General features: G+C 41.9%; 1 protein-coding gene across 8 annotated transcripts in view; it reads left to right on the top strand.

The window, feature by feature from the left end:
• The window catches only part of LOC146802300 (N-fatty-acyl-amino acid synthase/hydrolase PM20D1-like), a 257,866-nt gene that overhangs the window by 16,111 nt on the left and 223,932 nt on the right, over nt 1-17,823 (top strand). For all 8 annotated transcript variants that reach the window (XM_085621870.1, XM_085621866.1, XM_085621867.1 and 5 more), the window contains 3 exons: nt 12,011-12,097; nt 12,669-12,901; nt 17,667-17,753. In XM_085621870.1, coding sequence (XP_085477996.1) covers nt 12,011-12,097; nt 12,669-12,901; nt 17,667-17,753 — 407 coding nt within the window. The remainder of the gene's footprint in view (nt 1-12,010; nt 12,098-12,668; nt 12,902-17,666; nt 17,754-17,823) is intronic.

The raw sequence follows: 17,823 nt of genomic DNA, 5'->3' as shown, positions 1-17,823 counted from the left end.
AAAAACAAGTTGAGGATTGTTATTAGTGCATGGAAGGTCTGGAGGCAGGCCACTAAGCTGATGGAAATCCCGAAATTTAATAGATATACCCCTCTTTGGCAATCCTCGATATTACCATCACATGTTAATGATGTAATTGCTAAAAAATGGGATAGAGCAGGGATACAAACAGTTGGTGACTTTTTGGGGGATGGGACAGGCCATAGGTTTTTGAATATACAAAACACTTTTGGAATTTCGAATAATGATTATTTTAAGTTTATTCAAATTAATTCTATCTTGGGGTCCAATACGATTCCTCTCGAAACTGTCCCATTTATGGATGTCATTGTTAGAGATTCTACTCGGAGAGGAACTATATATGGTATTCTCCAGGAGAAGCTTCCAAGCGATCTAGATGGGGTTGAATCTTCATGGGTCGAAAAACTACATAACCCCGATATTGATATTGACATGAGTTTGGTTTTAATATCTCAACTGCTTTTATCCTCAAATTTGAAAGCACAACTATACAAGACAATTTTTAATTTGTATTTTACTCCTGCCAAGCTGTTTTTATGGGGTAAAAGAACAGACGATTCCTGCCCAAGATGCAGGATAGGACCGGCTACTCTGCCTCATATGTTTTCAGATTGCCTGAAGTACCGGGCATTTAAAGCTCAGCGGTGCAGGGGAACACACCCTAAGACTTCGGGTTCTTTCCTGTTTCAGACCTACAGAAACACAGAGTCTTCTGGGTGAAGTCAAGGATCAGTTTATTGGCTGCAGACCAATTACAGGTATCCTAGAAGTACAACAGCGTGTATGTTCTCAGGAGACTGCTTAAAGTTACAGAAACGGGCTTCTCCTTAAATACAAAATATCATGCTTCAGGCACACATTCTTCGTTTTACGATATGGTCATTCACATGTATACATTTCAAACGAAAAGGCAGAGTCATGATGACCATCCCACATTCCAGTTAAGCCAGCCCACAATTATTTACCCAGCGAGGCTCAGATCCCACATCAGATATCAACAGGCCCCAATAAACTCGGGCAGCTCCTGTTTGTGAAAACAAGCCATAAAACAGGAAGAGTCAGGTGTGAAAGAGATTAGCCGGAGGCTCGTGTGGGATGAAAAGGCTTTATGGTGTGTCAAACCCTGATGCTAATCACAGGTGGCCGTAGGACGGGGAGCTCGTGAGACCGGACTGACCTGGGGCAGCGGAGCCAAGCTACCCAGGTCACAGAGAAGTCAAAGGAAGGCACATGTGCTCTAAAGGCCCGTATTTGCTTCATAATATGTAGCCTATGTGAGGGCAACCATAAGATGGCCACCGCTCTAAGATGGAACCCACGTAGTCAATGTATAATAACGTGTACACAGTGCATTTATCGCTAAAACGTTACACAAAGCACTTGTACATACCGCATTGACCATTCGCGGTTCGCCAATACCGGAATAGACAGGGGTAGGGCCCTGTCTCCTACGCGGTCCCAAATTTCAAAGTACCACATGCCATGCACTAATACCACTTAAAAATATGGTGCTAGGATTCTGGGAGGAGGTATTTGGACATAAGATGGTGTTTTCTAGCACACTTTATATTCTAGGATATGATAATACCCTAGGTTTTAGTCGTGAAGAAGAGGCATGTCTTTTTATAGGGACGAATGTTTTTAGAATCATATTAGCAGCACAATGGAAAGATCCGCATCCGCCCAGTTTTCAGATGTGGTTAGCCAGATTTCTGGGGGTGTATAATCAAGAGAAAGCCATCTTTGCTACTAGAGCATTGCGGTCTAGAATTTTTGGGGAAAAAATCTGGGCACCAATTACAGCTTGGGCGAATGGAGTTCGGCAATATTAAGAAGTCTATGAATTTTTTCCAGCTTGAACCGTTCCCTCTCTATACTGTTTTGTATTTTTCTTTTATGTATTTTTATTGTCATCATTGAGTGTGTATTAATGTGTTTACAAAGCTGCTATATTTATTGCTCGATTTACTTGTTTATTTGTATTTATTGGAATTGCTAATAAAAATATTTTTTTTTTAAAAAGAATCTAATCAATTAGATTGCATTATGTGATACTTCTCAAATGACATCATTTTCAAAGATGTTTTTTTTAGGGTGCCTTACATTCTATCAGCAATTCACGGGGTGCTCCATGCGTGGAAAGACTAAGTGTGAGTCGCAAAGTGCAGTTTTGGGACTTCATAGTGTATTCCCTTTGTGTCAATCAGGCAATGTTAAAAGATGTAATCCTGACACATATTGAACTTATTGAGTGTGATTACTATGTGTTGGAACAGGAATGTTTCCTGCATGGTGAACGGGCAGGTACTTGCACCTAGAGTGTGGACATGCAAGTCCAATCGGTATCCTGACTTTTTGTTTTAGCCCTGGTATCACACTAATTAATATGTTTAAATAGCCTTAGGCTTGTACATGGTAATGCAGGATCCAGAATCTGTTCCATGACCTGGAGGGGCGCACCAAGTGGGCCTTCTTTGTGAGCATAGGCTACTGTCCATGCCTTGGGTAGGTCACTTGAGCGGTGATGGGAGCGTACGGAGTTTCTAAGACTCATTACTGTGACCACACTTTCTTTTTTTTATCTATGTCAAAGAGTTTATGGTTCTACTCACCATTTATGGTTATACTTGCCACTATGTGTAATGTTGCTCTGTTATGTGAACCCCTGTGTGCCTGTCAATTGCTTTAATGTGCAGTGAGTGTGAGACATGTTTGGTAGTGTGTGTGTATTTTTTCGTGTCCTGCTGGAACCGGTGAGCCCAAAATCCTAGCTCTGAGATTGTGTGTGCTTAACTTGTGCTATTTTGAACATCCCAAGCCTGTTCATGTGCACAAGATGGAGGCGAGGTTGCTTTCCCAGACTGTGAAAGTGTATTGTTGACATTCCTGAGACTGAGGGAAGGAGCCCAGGCACTGAACTAGGGGAAGAGGAGACGGTCTTCCGCTTCGAAATTTGATTAGGTCCATTCTGATACAGAGGGCTGCTCATTAATCTTCCAGAGCCTGCCATTTAGTTGATGTCAGGGGTTTAGAGTAGGACTTCGAGAACTGTGTAAGGAAGTGAATGGTCCTTTTAGAAAGTGGTAAGCTCTTGACTTCCTGATCACTGTCAGAGCTGGCTGTTGATACGTGCAGATGCGTTCGTTGTTTGGCCTCAATCTCATCACTGAAATATTTTGCATGTCTCAATACTTCATCTATTTTCTTGTTTTGCCAATCTACGGTATGTTGTTTGATCATTTCACTAATTTCTGGACGTAGACCATATACAAAATGACTCGAGTCCTTTTCGCTCAAATTTTCATCACTACTAAATAGTTTAAAAGCCAAAATCAACCTCACATAGTAAGCATGTACCGACTCCTTACTTTCCTGATGAGTTCTGTCAATCTTTAACCAATCTGTTTCTTTAGGAGGTACTTTGTTTTTCAAAAAGACAATGACCTGCTCGTATTTCTTCATTACCTCGGGGTCTGGGGCTCCTGTCTTTGGATCTCTAGGATATTCTTGTGTGGGCCAATTTATCATAAGTTTGCATTCCGTCCATAAATCTGCTGGTACTATTATGTCAAACAGGCTGTTTAGATCAATCCATAATACTTTGGACAATTTTACAAATCTGTCTACCTGCCTATACCACTCGACGGGTTTTTCACGTAGTCGAGGGAAATCATTTGGGAATGACAAAATATCTTGTCTAGTCCATGGGACATGTACATATCCTCCTCCTGGAATTTCTCTCATAGGACATTCTGTTACTACCTTCTCCTTTTCTCTTACAGGGAAAGCTGCAAAAGTTTTGTCTAAAGCATCATCTCGTTTTCGATACCATCTGCTTGTCCATTTGTCCACATCTCCCCATTTCCTCAGCAGGATAATTATTTCCTTAATCTGACTCATTCGTCCTGTGGTATTCAAATTTTCAATATCTTTTTCAGTGAAATCTATTCGATATGGTTTCTGTAGGGCCTTTACCTTTTCAATGTTTATACCCATTTCATTTGCTACTTCTGATCTTTCATGGAGATTTTTTGCTCTCCAAGTTATGCTTTTACACAGAAACAACAACAACTCCTCCTCCTGGTAAGTTTTTAACTTCTCTGTGGGAATAGTTCCTACTATTAATTCTTCCAATACCATTCGTAGTTTGGCTACATCTATTGATTGGGATTCTTTGTCTTTTCTCTGCAGACTTCTCAACCATTCGCTCAGTTCTTCTGAAGATGGGCCTACTGGTTTTTAGGTCTCGCCTGAGACAGCGCTTTAGCGCTGCTCTGGCGAGACTTATAGTAAGCGAGTTTGGGAAGCGCAAACGAGTGCTTTCAGGCCTCCAAATACAGTGCATGTGCGCCGGGCGCGCGCACCATTTGGCAGCCTGAAAGCACTCGTTTTCTTTCACTTTCGCGCCCGCACGGGCGCTTTGATGTTTGATCGCGATCACTTTCACATTCGCGGCCGCACGGCCGCCTCCCTTCCTCCCTCCATGATTGACCCTCTCCTGCACTATCTGAAAAACCCTTGTACTTTAGTGTTTCACGGTGAAAACAACCTGTGGTAGGCGTGCTGTGCTTCTTACCAACAACAGTGGGAGTGTGCCGATGCTTTAATCAAAACAAACACACATTGCAGGACACATCTGCACTCAACGAGTTAAGGGTTTGAAGAAGGGGAGGGGGGGCAGAGAGAATGAGACATGCTGGGCCGGTGGCGTTGCAAGGGTGGCATGGGCCCCAGTGCACGCATCGAGGCCCCCACTCCGCCTCAACCGCTGTTTAGGTAATACAATAAAGCGATAGTGAAGTGCAACCGGCCGCGCGGGTCCCTGGGCCCGGTGCCCCTGCACCTGCTGCACACTGATTGTTATGCTTCTGTGTAAGTCACAAATTGGAATCCTGACAAGAACCCTACGCATTTCATTCTTTAGATGTTAATAAGATGAGTGCGTTCAGTTGGGAAACAGTAACATGTTATTGATAGCGATTAAAAAATGATCGATGAGGCTATGAGATCACTATCAAATAATCCACATTATTACTCGTCATTAGACTATGTGCTATCAACTGCTAGGACGATAGTTCCCCAGTGTTTAAAAGTAACTGGCAACAGCAGAGCGCTTCACACTTAATTAGGCAGGAAAACGAAGAGTCTATATCGCATCATGTGACATCCTTTTCATTAGATGTATTGTGAAGGCAAAGAAAAATGGGAAATAATTATTAAAAAAAGGTTAATTTTCAGTAGTCTATTCGCGATGCGCCGTATTTTTCATATTTTATTCAAATCTGACGGATGCAACCGGTCCAGAAGCTGTCTTTGGAAGTTACGCTTGGCAGATCTTAATATCATCACACGTTTTACTTTAGACAGAAGACATTTGTTTCATCCCTTCAGATGTGTAATCTTTGGTGCCTTAAGGCGCTTTGCGGCGTTTTGCCTTGTCGTCTTTGACTTTCTCAGCAGTCGTGCCGTTTCTATTTGAGCAGCGGTCCTTTCGATAACTCGCTGAAAACTTTTGTATGGAATACTTTACTTATGCATGTGTTATATAAACTTTACCAAATTAATTTGGCCAGTAATTGATAATGTTAATAAAGGATGGAAAGCGCAGGTGCTTATTACATGCTTAGGACCCAGAGCACTTTCGGATACTAATGTGCTTCCGCACAGTTCTGGTCTATGAGCGACAGGAGCCCCCTTGTGTCTCAGTAAAATAGCTTAGTGGAATCATGCACTCTATGCAGATGGACGCCCTCGCATGACCTGAAGGTTACCGGCCTAAACAGTGCAGGGCTCAGTCAGCCCATATCCTTCACTGTTCAATAACATCTGCGTTGAGTGAGGGTTAACGGAAGCCGAGGGAGGTTCAGGAGTGTCACTCTGTACTGAAGGAGGGGCCGTGCTTAATACAACCCGGTGGTCTCCGGTGCTCCTCACTGGCGCTTTATTGTTAACATCGGCTCTTATGACAGCGACACATGGTGGCGCTGTTTGTCGTATTTTCTTTTGAGGAGCACAACATCTGTTGTTTAATAATTAAATATGCATTTAAAACACTAATACCCGCAACCTAACTATAAGAATAGCTTCGGCGGCATGTATTAGTCATTTTAATGTATATTTAAAGTTTAAACTGTCATACTTTTTATGGGTGTGATGGCTAGTAGTGATAGTACAGTCATTGGCAGCGCTAGTGGGAGCAATGGGTAATGCAGGCAACAGTGGCCTCCTGACAATCGCCCTGGCACGTCTGTTTCGCTTTTTTTTTTACAAATCAAGCCCGAAGTTTGGGCCTTCTGTGGTGCCCAAGAACATGTTAGTAAAGAGACCCTTTAACCATGCCTCTGGTCTGCTGAGGCTCCCAGTCGCCACACTATCGAGGAGGACACTGCCAAGCACCCTTCGAAGTCGTGGCCTGCGCCCTGCATATTTCAGTGGCTGGGGTAACTCACCCTTCCAGGGGGCTTAGTTCATTACATAATTGGCCTAGCCACATGTTTACATCCTGCAGTGGGTAGGAAAAACTTAACAAACGGAGAAAAAATGTTTGTTCACGGTCATTCCAATATGTAATGTTGAATATAACATACATTACGTCATGATACGTCATCAAATGGAACCGCCAGCCTCCTATTTCATTTCATTCGCATCTTCTCAGCCACTCGATTTGTAAGGCTTTCAAGGGGCCTGATTGATTGTGCATGCAATGATGTAAAACTTCAAAGTGGGATTTTTCAGCAGCATTTTTAGCAGCAACATAGACGGACGTTTCTGATCAATGGTGGAACGCCAGGTTTTCTAAATGACTCCATTATATACATCGTACGCTTAAAGCAAGTTATAGTGTCATTGAAATGTTCGTTTTTTATTAAAGCTTTTCTATAATTTTCTTTCATCTGAAATAGGATTTTTTTTCTTCCGTGACGCATTCCTATGCGTAGTTTTACAAACGACGTATCTTGTCGGGAATGTTTTGAAATGCTGTTAAAAGGCGAAAAACATCGCATTGCCCCTTGAAGCAAGAAATCTAAATTCTCTGATGGAAAATAGCCAAATGAAATGATGCTGCCCGGCTTTGCACTGTCACGTCTTCAATCGGGTGTAAATCTATTCATTTTTCATGTGACACATTATTTAATTTTAATTTCCACTTGTTGCGATGCATAAGTAGCACACAGTAAAACGTTTTAAAGTTTAAGCAGGTTTTTCAAAGAACGGAACACAGAATAGATTCGGCCAATGCGATCTTTGAAATATGTGCACGGCAGCAGAGATCCAACAATTCCATCTTCACTTCAAAGTGATTTCGTATGCAAACATTTGTCAGAGTGGAGCCCGGGCTCACAAAAGATGCACGCTTTGATTTTATGGTGCGCCGCCATTTTAGCGCGGTGATTGTAGCGCGCGTGCCAGGAGGCGTGCCAGTGACAGAAGGGCACCGCTCTGCCTTGTGTGACAAATGCAGTTGACACAAGATCCATATTAATGTTGTCAAGTTTGCCTTGATGTATTTAAGCAGATTTTAATTATTTTTTAGAGACGAAAGCCACGAAATATACGGCTTAATAGTTCTTCAAAGCAAGCCTAATTCAACGTGTGAATATAAAACCTCTCATAACAAGCATTTGCAATGCAATAGGTCTCGCATTATAAAAGTGTGAGCAGTTGGTATTGCTAATAATAATGCAACACTAGCTATTGGCATTGTAAATGATAATGGCATTTATTTATGTGTTTTTTTAATAAAATAGATAAAGGCATTGTCATGAACAATGCCAATAGCTTACACTTTTGCAAATGCGAGACCTATTGCATTGCAAATGCAATAGGTCTCGCATTTATAGGAGTTTGAGCTATTGGCATTGTAAATGACAATGCTTTTTATTATTTTTTTTTTTAAACATAAATAAAAGGCACTGTCATTTATAATGCCAATAGCTCAAACTCGTATAACTGCGAGACCTATTGCATTGCAAATGCTTGTTCTACATTAGTTTGTTCTAAGTCCCTTTGGGTTTCAAATACTGATTCCATCTTCACAGTAGGGCTTTCTGCAACTTTTGGGCATAGAAATGAGTTATTTGAGGCATTTGGCTCCATCATACCCATTGTCTGTCTCCATTGATTCTCATTTGAACTCTGCCTTGATTTTTCAATTTGTTTATTACTGTTATAAGGAACCATTAAACAATGTTCACTATCCTTCTGTTTGTCAAAAATAGGCTTTACAGGGCCTATAGTCACTGGAACAGTTACAGCTTCTAAATTTTTGGTCAATTCTCTTATCTTTTCAGTTAATTCTAAGGTTGTTGTTGGTAACTCTGCTGAATTTTCACTACTCATTTTATCATCTGATTTTCTCTCTCCCATTGTTTTACTTTCCCCTAATTCTTGAGGTACTTGCTCTGTCTTAATGACTCGCAAAGTTTCTCTCATGGGGCACTTGGTGTCAACATTTCAGATTCTGGTTGATATGGAGGTGGGTTTTTATAAAACATCATCAAGAACATCATCCTCTAGTTCGTTCACCCCGTACCCCTTTGGTTCTAAATTATGTCTTTTTTCTGTACATTTTTTCCCTCCAACCATTCTTACAGGAAACAACCCATTGGTCATACTCTCATTCCGCCACCTTCTCATTTTCTCAAAATGAGTATCATGCCCGTATCTGCCAAACATGTATTTATACCTTCCGCCACTCCTCTGTCTTTCTCTGTGATGCATCTCATTTTCCCATTCTGTCAGTGCTTCAAACTGTGTTGGTCTAGGTCTCGGTTCTAGATTCATCATTCTTTCTCTCAAATTTCTCAAAACCGCTAAATTAAACGAACCATGCTCTGGAAATGCTAAAACTCAGTCACTCCTGGTATATTTTACCCAAGTGTCTAACCAAATACAAGTGTGATATCCATATTTCACAACCATAAAGGATGCAGGGGTTTTTGGTGGGGGAAGCAACTGTCCTTCCCTAGTCACAATCGGTTTGTCCTTTTTAAACCACTTCTTGATTTTTCCAAACCAGGACTTTTTCTCTTTTTCAGGTGGATCGTAATACATCATTTTGTCTTTTCGCGTATCACTAGTCTCTCCTTTACGACTATTCTGTTATTTTAGCCAATCGTAGCGCGACTCACACTAACGCACCAATCAGGAGCGTTTACGTTTCTAGCTGACTGGCCAATCCCAGCGCGGTCTTTCTGACGTCAGCAGCCGCTGCTCTTACTCCGGCTTCTACTGACCCCTCCTTTACAAAATTTTCTCTGTAAGCTCTTTTCGCTTGTTCTAACTTACAAATCTGTTAGTAACGACATAAAACGCCACCATTGTCCGCTTCGCTAACCAAGGATAGTTAATGACCTTTTTCACAAGAATTCCATCTTTCCGAGAGCTGCGCTTACCTCTGCCCTACTACGGAATCGTTACTTCCGTTGATAAAGTAGCACATCCCTCTACCTTACCCTTCTAACAAGCATTATCTAACCGTTTCTCCAGAATTAAGACACCTAGTTGGAGACCCAATTCTCCTGAGAAATAAAACCAGAGTTTCACGATTAACCTGAATGCTATTTCATTCACGCACTTTCATACGGAAAATGTAGTTCATTCACACAGAATTCTGTCTTTCCCGAGAACACCGAACAGTCTGTCCTACTACAGAATTATGACACTCGTTAACAAAGTAGCGCTACCCTCTACTTTATCCTTCTATCAAGCTTAGGGAGCACCTATTACCTTTCTAGTGATGAGCGTTATTGGAGTGCCATCTGGACCCCTGGTACCTAAGACCAAAATTTCACAGGTGACCTTCGCTACCATACACTTCTTTCATACAGGAGATATCTCTAATGGCAACACACGACGATGTTACCGAATCGAACCCAGACAATGCGCCGTGCAACTTCAATCGTCACATGTTTTCCCCGTGTACCTACAGGACAACAACAATTCCGTCTTTCCCGAGAGCAGCACTTACCTCTGCTCTACTACGGAACCGTTACAAACTTCCTACATCCCAGAAGTCGTGCAAACAACATAGAACTCGACGCGACTCAACATAGAGTGTTAATACATAAACCAATACCTATCCACAATCAATAATCAATAAGCTATTTACAAGTAATAATCACCAAACAAAAACAATAAAAACCATAACTCTGCTACCAAGAAAAACTGCTCCAGCGTGGAATTTCCTATCCTCCCTTCGTCACAAACCAGATACCATACTAACGCTTTCACTCAATACGTTCATTGGTGGGGCCCATAACACCAACACTCACACACTCTCATTTGTTCTGTTCTTACAGGAGAGCTAGATGTTGCAAACGCTGGCGTGAAAAGAATATCTATTTACATTAACATCCACTAAATATCTTCAATCCAGCACATCTTGATCCTGAATCTCAAGATATTCCTTCCACTTAGTCGATGGATCAATTTAGTTGAATTTGGAAAAGTGATTCTAATCCTTTTCATTTAGATTCAGATGATAATAAATAACCCAACACATTTGCTTGTTAATCAATAATATTTTTATCTAATAAATGCAAATTTTTAGTAAGAATTTTAATCAATTCACAGAACATCATAGTTACTTAATCTGGCTATTAGTCGTCCTCTTAAGTCAATTAATTCGTCATGCAGCACGCTACAGTCCCAAAGATTGGGTCTGGACCATAAACGTGTCCGCATCAATCAATGCCTATCAGTCTAAGAGTCCTCAGTTCATCAAGAAAATGGGCAGCAATCTAGTCTGTCAAAGATTCAGGGAAACAGCTGTCTTGCAGTGTCACCGTCCTCTCCGTCAGCATAACGTCAGGAAACAGGAAAAAGAGCAAAACAACTCACTATTCTACCGTCTTTTTATAATGAAATTAATGATAAAATGTAGCAAAAGTCAGTTTTAGGCACTTCTGATTGGTTGGTTAAGATCGCCCGTTTCGGTTTCCCAAAGTCTATGATGTCACACTGTCAGACATGATCCATCCGGTTTTGCTAAGATTGTCCATTGTTAAAGCTCTTGGCAGTAGTCCAGTCACGACCTTGTCAGTGGTACAGGCCATCTTGAGGCCACTTGTTCAGGAGCCTGGATCATGCGCATTTAGTCGGAAACCTCGTGGAATGGTAGCTGTTTCGTCGTGTCCATAGGCCAGCCATTTTATCATAGGCCAAATTGGTCAACTTAAGCAAAACAAACACAAAAAGTAATTAAACATGGAAATAACTAATAAAATGTTTAACCCTCACTAATTCCCTTATGTGTGTGTAATTATCTAGCATATTGGCGACATTTAAAGCGTTTATACTCACCCAATGATGTCATCTGGTGCAACTTACAATTACATCACAAAGGCAACATATACCATGTAATATTCTATTTTTCTTGTGTTAGTATGCATACATATATTAGTTTACAAATTATTTTAGCCATGCAAATGCAAATCCCATGTGTAATTCATACATTAGTAGGGTCGATTAGATAGCAAACAAACACATTAATACTTATTATAATTAATAGATTATTCTAATTAGTATGAACATGCAGAATGGGGGGTATACAACATTTTTGTTTTACCCACTCCATCACAGACTGTTCACACCTCTTTGTGTCTTTCTTGTGAGTGCTCCAGCCTGGATGCACACCACTGCTGCAAGTTCAGAAGAAGTCTGTACCTCTACTATGCAAATCCATATAAAATGCTACAGATGCTTCAGTTTATCAGAACTACTCTGATTAAAGCAAAAAAAAAACATTAAACTGACTGAATTGTTAGGTTGACCGATTCCTCACTGAAAAGTGTATTTGTAAAGGTAAAAACTTGTAGGTGTTTTTTATCCAGCTGTCCCCTGGAGGACTTCTGGAAGGGAATTTGAGTGCTATGGGTGCGAGCAGGCATAATTAGGAGTCAAATCAGCAGCCACTTTCTTTTCAGAATACGCTGCATCTTCAAGTGATTGTTTAGTACTGACATGCAGGTCTGTTTCTCTTTCCAAGGGGCCATCAGGATCCCCACCGTCTCTTTCTCAGAAGACAAACTGAACCTGACTGCCATGGAGGAGTTCAACACATACATCAAAAAAGGTACTAATGCTGTGAGGCCTTTGGTCTGTCTTTTCTATGAGGGGTGGTGGCATTACAGGGTTCAGACTGACTTTTATGGTCGGAGGAGCCATAACCTTCTTAATGCATACTTTGATGAGGGTGTACTGACTGCTACGGGGCAGGTGCATAAGCATAACATCAAGAACACACACTGACTCCACTGTGGGGGTGCATAGCTTGGTACATGCTGGATTTCTGTGTGTCAGGAGAGGTGCAGTGTATGATTGAAACAGCCTGCACCGGTGCATACCTTTATTAATACAGACTTTGACTGTAGCCGGAGATGTAGGTAACATCAGAAAAGCAGTGTTGGAATTGCATAGCTTGATAAGTGCAGACTTTGCAGTGGGAAACGTGGGTAACATCAGTGAAGCAGCATAGGAGGTGCAACTTTACATTATGGTTAACCTTAAATGAATTACAACAGAAGACTTCTAAATGCGCTTTGTTCGATAACGTCTTTTATCTTAGAGTTTCTGAACGTTTAAATTTGTTTTAAACCGAAGTGTCTCTCTATAGCCACAATTAACTCGCTCTATTTTTCTTGCAGTTTTCCCTGAATTGTTTTCCTGCAGCTTTATTCAGCATGAGATAATTGCAGGATACAGCCACCTCTTTACCGTTCAAGGTTCGGACCTCCAACTTGAACCTTACATGATGCTGGCCCACTCTGACGTGGTGCCCGCATCTGACGAGGGCTGGAATTATCCACCCTTCGCAGCCAAGGAAGTTGATGGCTTTATCTATGGGCGAGGAACACTGGATGACAAAGGCTCAGCTATTGTACGTATTGAGAGCCACCAGGCTGCCTCATGAGAAATAGATGATCTTCAAAACTCCCCATGATTTAGGTGTACCCTTTGTCACTCTAAAACAATGAACACATTGCTTTATTTCATTGCTTCAGTCTTTTCTCAATAACCATGAAATCCTTTCTGCCCTTCTTCTGTAGTACCAACTCTGCCATCCTGCACTCTTCCCTTCTTAAGTAGTTGCAAATTCCCTGCAGTAATGGGCAGGGCCAGAACAAGCTGTTGAAAAGAAAAACATTGAGGGTTTTTGTGGTGCTCTGCCTAAACATATTTCTACGTTACCAGGCCCTGCCTCAAAGTTTGCATCCACAACCCGTTTCGGCCATCTCTTTTTTAAGGTCGAGCCTGGGAAGCACATGTGCTGCTCTGCGGCATGCTGTACTGGAGTATGGAATAGAAGCTCCACCCATATTTCTCATGGGCTTGTGTCATTGTCCTTTGTAAATGCTGGCTTCTGATTCGCTAATAGGCTTGTTAGCCCCTCCTTAGTACCGCATTGTCTTCATTTGTAACCTCCAGTGAGGAATGGCCCTTTTACTTCAGTTGTTACACGGTATGTCTTTTTTAGTCTGTAAGCACTATTTTCTTTAATGAGTTTCTCCTACTGCAGGCACGACATGCTTTCCTGCAACATTCGGGTGCTTTCACTTTTGGAGCAGCCCGGGCTAATGGCAGCTGCTTCTTAGAATAGGTCTCGCATTTACAAGAGTTAGAGCTGTTAGCACTGTAAATGACAGTGCCTTTTATTCATTTGTTAATTAGCAAAACAGATCAATAAAAGGCATCATCATTTACAAAGCCTTCAAAGTTGGAAAGATTGATTCTAACCCTGTACTCCATCTGGGTTGGTAAATAGCTATTGGTACTGGTATGATCATTGCTTCTCATATCCCAGTGCCCTATACCTCTCGATGAGAACCCAGCTTGTGGCCTTCCCTTATCAAATGACCCGTTCATTCCTCACAGAGTTCTAAAGCTATCATTAAAGGGTGTTTCTGCTTCTGTAACGGCTATAACAGCATCAGATTAGTCTGGGATCAACCAGGCTATGAAAGCAAGATCTCCATAGAAAAACAAATGCGCCTTTGCATAAATATTCGTCCTTTAGTGACTGAGCCAGACTCCTCTCAGGGTCAAGGTGCAAAACCTTCAAAATGAACTATCCACAATTGACTACACCTACAGCTGATTCTTGCAGATGATCACAAAGGCTCAGAGGGTTATATTCTATATTTAAATTTGATGTGGGTGTGCGGAACACTACAGGAGCCTGCCTCAATACAGACCTTCCGTTTATAAGCACACAAAATAAAAGCTAAAACACAAAAGAGGATTTAAAAAAAACATACCTGTATTATTAGTAGTAAGTCCTTTACCGTTCCCATACAGGGAAAAAAAAATCTGGGACAGGCTCCTCTGTACTGAAAATTGTTGTTTAGCCCATGATACCTATTCATTCTAAATCTAAAGCCATATGTCTAATTCAGAAGGCAAACAAAGGTCATACCCTTCTAATTAATGTCCATAACCTTCAGTGACTTTTCAGTTTCCAGTAAAGGAAGAGGACTCTGTTTCCACAATTCTCCCTGGTCATAAGAGTTGCCCACCTCATCAGGCTTTAGGATCTCCCGAAATTCATTCTTACTTTCCAGTGCAGAGACAATTGATTATATGTGTTCACCACAATACAGCCCTACTTTTTCAGTCCTTTTTATCAGTAGTTTCTCTTCGTTCTACAAGGAAGGTGGATATCGCCACAGTGTCAGGAGATAGTGATTCTATTTTCAATGCGCTAGATACTGGCTATGACTTGTCAGTGAATACTGTTGATGGAGTAATTAAATTCCTAAGTCGGAGGCTTTTCTGGAAGTTTTAGCCTTGGGGTATCCAGTGCTGGTCCTTGTGTACCACAGATATGCCAGAATTCCAGGGTAACCAATTACTATCAGTGGTTCTCCTTTGGTTCACTCTATTCAAAATAGCTTGTGCATATTCTGGAAATCTGGCATACAGACAGCCCACGTGGACCAAGGAGGAACATCACTTTACTTGCAGAACCCATATACAATAGGATTTAGCTTCTTTAAGCAGCCCGTCCATTAGAGTCTTGAGGGCCCCGCGCCACCTGAAAACCTCATTTGAGGACTGATGATGCGCTACAACCAATGAGAAGACAGACCAGCATTTCAGGAAAAGCAGGTAAGAGTGCAAACTTCTTGTTTTACAATTGTTAGCAAGCTAGGAAGTGACTGAGTAAGAAGCTGACACAAAGACCAACCTTCTTTAAGTAATATGGAGTTGTTAAGCTCTGTTAATGGCTCCCCAGCACCTGTAGGCTGTCACAGGTAGCTTTCCATGTTCCTGAGGGGGCAAGAGAGTGACAGGAAGCACACTCCTCTTCATTTTACAGACTCATTAACATTTCTTAAGGGGGTAAATCCCCCCCCCCCTTCAATTTTTTTCAACAAAATACTTTTGTGAATTAAAGTGTATGTTCTGTATCGATTTAGGACCATTACATTTTGTGTAGCGTGATAAATGTACGTGCTTTGTGCAAGCTTAAATATGCCCCAAGATTTTTATGCGTGTTGAATAGGTACTTCGTCTTGCTGGCAGACTGACGTCCAGGGATGCTACAATTATTTATCTATAATGCCATCACTTGGATTTTATTTTTACTAGTTGCACTACTTACTTAGCTGAGTTATCTACACCTTCCTAAATTATCTGTTTCAATGTGATCTATAGAAAAAAATCTTGAGAGTTGCAAAATACTGCAGTTTACTCACAACCATACTACAAATGTGTAGCAGCTGTTGAATCCGGTTACCGAACTTCCTGTACTTAGGGTCTCACCTCTAGCCAATAGTAGAAGGAAGTGGATGGGCTGGACTTAGTAGCAGACCTGCAGATTTCCTATGTCTGTCCTAGACGAGGAGTAGGCCAGGGCCATGTATAACTGAGTTTAGAAGGACGCTCGCCCTTTCAGGCCAAGTCAAGGGTGACAATAACAGGCTAATTTATCTCTGTACATTAAGATAATCCTACACACATCTGAAGAGTGCAAAGTGACCTCGGTGGTTGAGGAGAGGTCATTTTCAATTAACAGGTTCCCTTTGAAATTTGGAATGTGTCTTGGAAACGCACCCTAATCCAAGCCAAAGCCCCATGCAATCGAGAAACAATCGTATATGTGAGTCGTCCTGCACAGAGACCCCTTCTCCCCTTGTTGCCTAGCCAACATAACCAGTTTTAATAAGCATTTCAAGGCATATCTGTTGTAAGGATCATTTATTTGAAGGGCCTACTCTACAGTACAGTCAGCACCAAATGAAGTTCATTTCCAGAATAAAAAAGCATTCAGGAATATAGCGGGAACCCCCACAAATGCCACTTCCGTCCTCCCCCTAAACCTTGAAGAATTGCAGTTGAACCTGCAGACCTGAAAGGGCTAACCTCAGTTGAACACCCTTCCTCTAAACACTACAACACCAGGTTTCTCTCACGGCCTCAGGGTAGATCCCCCTTATCCTGAGGTCAACTCCGAATGTATGCCTAGTGACAATTAAATGACCCAGGTAGAACCTTGTACCGCTGAGGTTAAGCTGCTAAGGAATCCTTGCCTCCTTCTTCTAGGCCTTTAGGTCCAGTTTTCTAACTGTCTCCCTTGGGAAAGGATGCAAGGGTCTCCTACATCCCTTGGAGCTGGTGTAGCAAGTGGACTAACAACATTCTTTTTCAAGAAGGGACCATTCATTTGGGGACTGATGATGCGCCACAGCCACCTCCACCTAAAAGAGCCAAGGTTGACACTGATTGGTGAGTGCAGGAATGCAGGGCACAGGGAGGCCTATGGAAGAACATGGCAAGGAAAAGCATGGGGGTGGAAGACGCGCTCCATGACACAAGAGGAGAGTGAATCTTTGCATCCAACTAAGCATTGACCTGCTGTGAAGGTCTGCAGTACTTGATGTGGACCCATCCGCTAAGCACTCCTCATCAAGGTTGTCCTCCAGAGCAAGGGAAGGGGGAGGCCTCCTAGTCGAGGATTAAAAAAGTAGACCAAAGCCATTGCCTTTCAGTTACTTGTTTTTCCACCTTGTCATGTTTCACATAGTAAAAAAAAACAGTAAAAGAAATTTAAAAAAATTCAATATTGTTGTGTTTATTTCAAATTCTTACACTTTTAGTCTTTTGCCCAAGTCCTCGTTTTCTTATATGGGAATCTTGTTCTTTTGCTGCAATATGCTTGACACCCCATACCTCTCTGATCGCCACCCTGTGCCACCTTCTTAAGGGTCGACTGTAAGATATCTTCCACCCCCATGCTTCTCCTTGGCATTTTCTTCCATAGGCCTCCCTTTACCCTGCATGCCTGCACTTACCCATGACTCAATTCTCCATTTTGTGCAGCCCCATTCTAACTCTTACTACACCTTCTGGTTACTGTGCACCTCCAAGCCCCGTGCATTGTTGTGTGCTCCCTCCTGTAGCTTCCACGCTAATATGTCACATCTTAGACCTGCGCTCCCAGTTGCTTCAGACTATTCCCTATCCACTTTCCATTGCTCCCTCCCATGGGCTCCTTGAAGCACCTTGCTTCTGTTCTCTGACCTCTCAATGCTCTTTCCTAAGTCATTCACTCCCTTGTCCTCTCTTATGTTCAATGCCTTGCCACGTGAAGATCCCTCTATGCTGTATTGCTTTACTTGATACATGTTGTGTCCCCTACTTAGGGCATTTTGCAGGCCCTGGAGTTCCTACTGAAGATAAAGTTCAGACCGCAGAGATCCTTCTACGTGGGTATCGGGCACGATGAAGAGGTAGAGGGCCTCATCCACATTTTTGGTGGCTCCACCTTTCTGCTTTCACCACCTTTTTGGATCCTTTTTG

This window comes from Triturus cristatus, chromosome 8 (genome assembly GCF_964204655.1).
Source record: "Triturus cristatus chromosome 8, aTriCri1.1, whole genome shotgun sequence".
NCBI lineage: Eukaryota > Metazoa > Chordata > Amphibia > Caudata > Salamandridae > Triturus > Triturus cristatus.
Note: the sequence above shows the minus strand (reverse complement) of the source record. Positions and strands in the feature narration are given on the sequence as shown.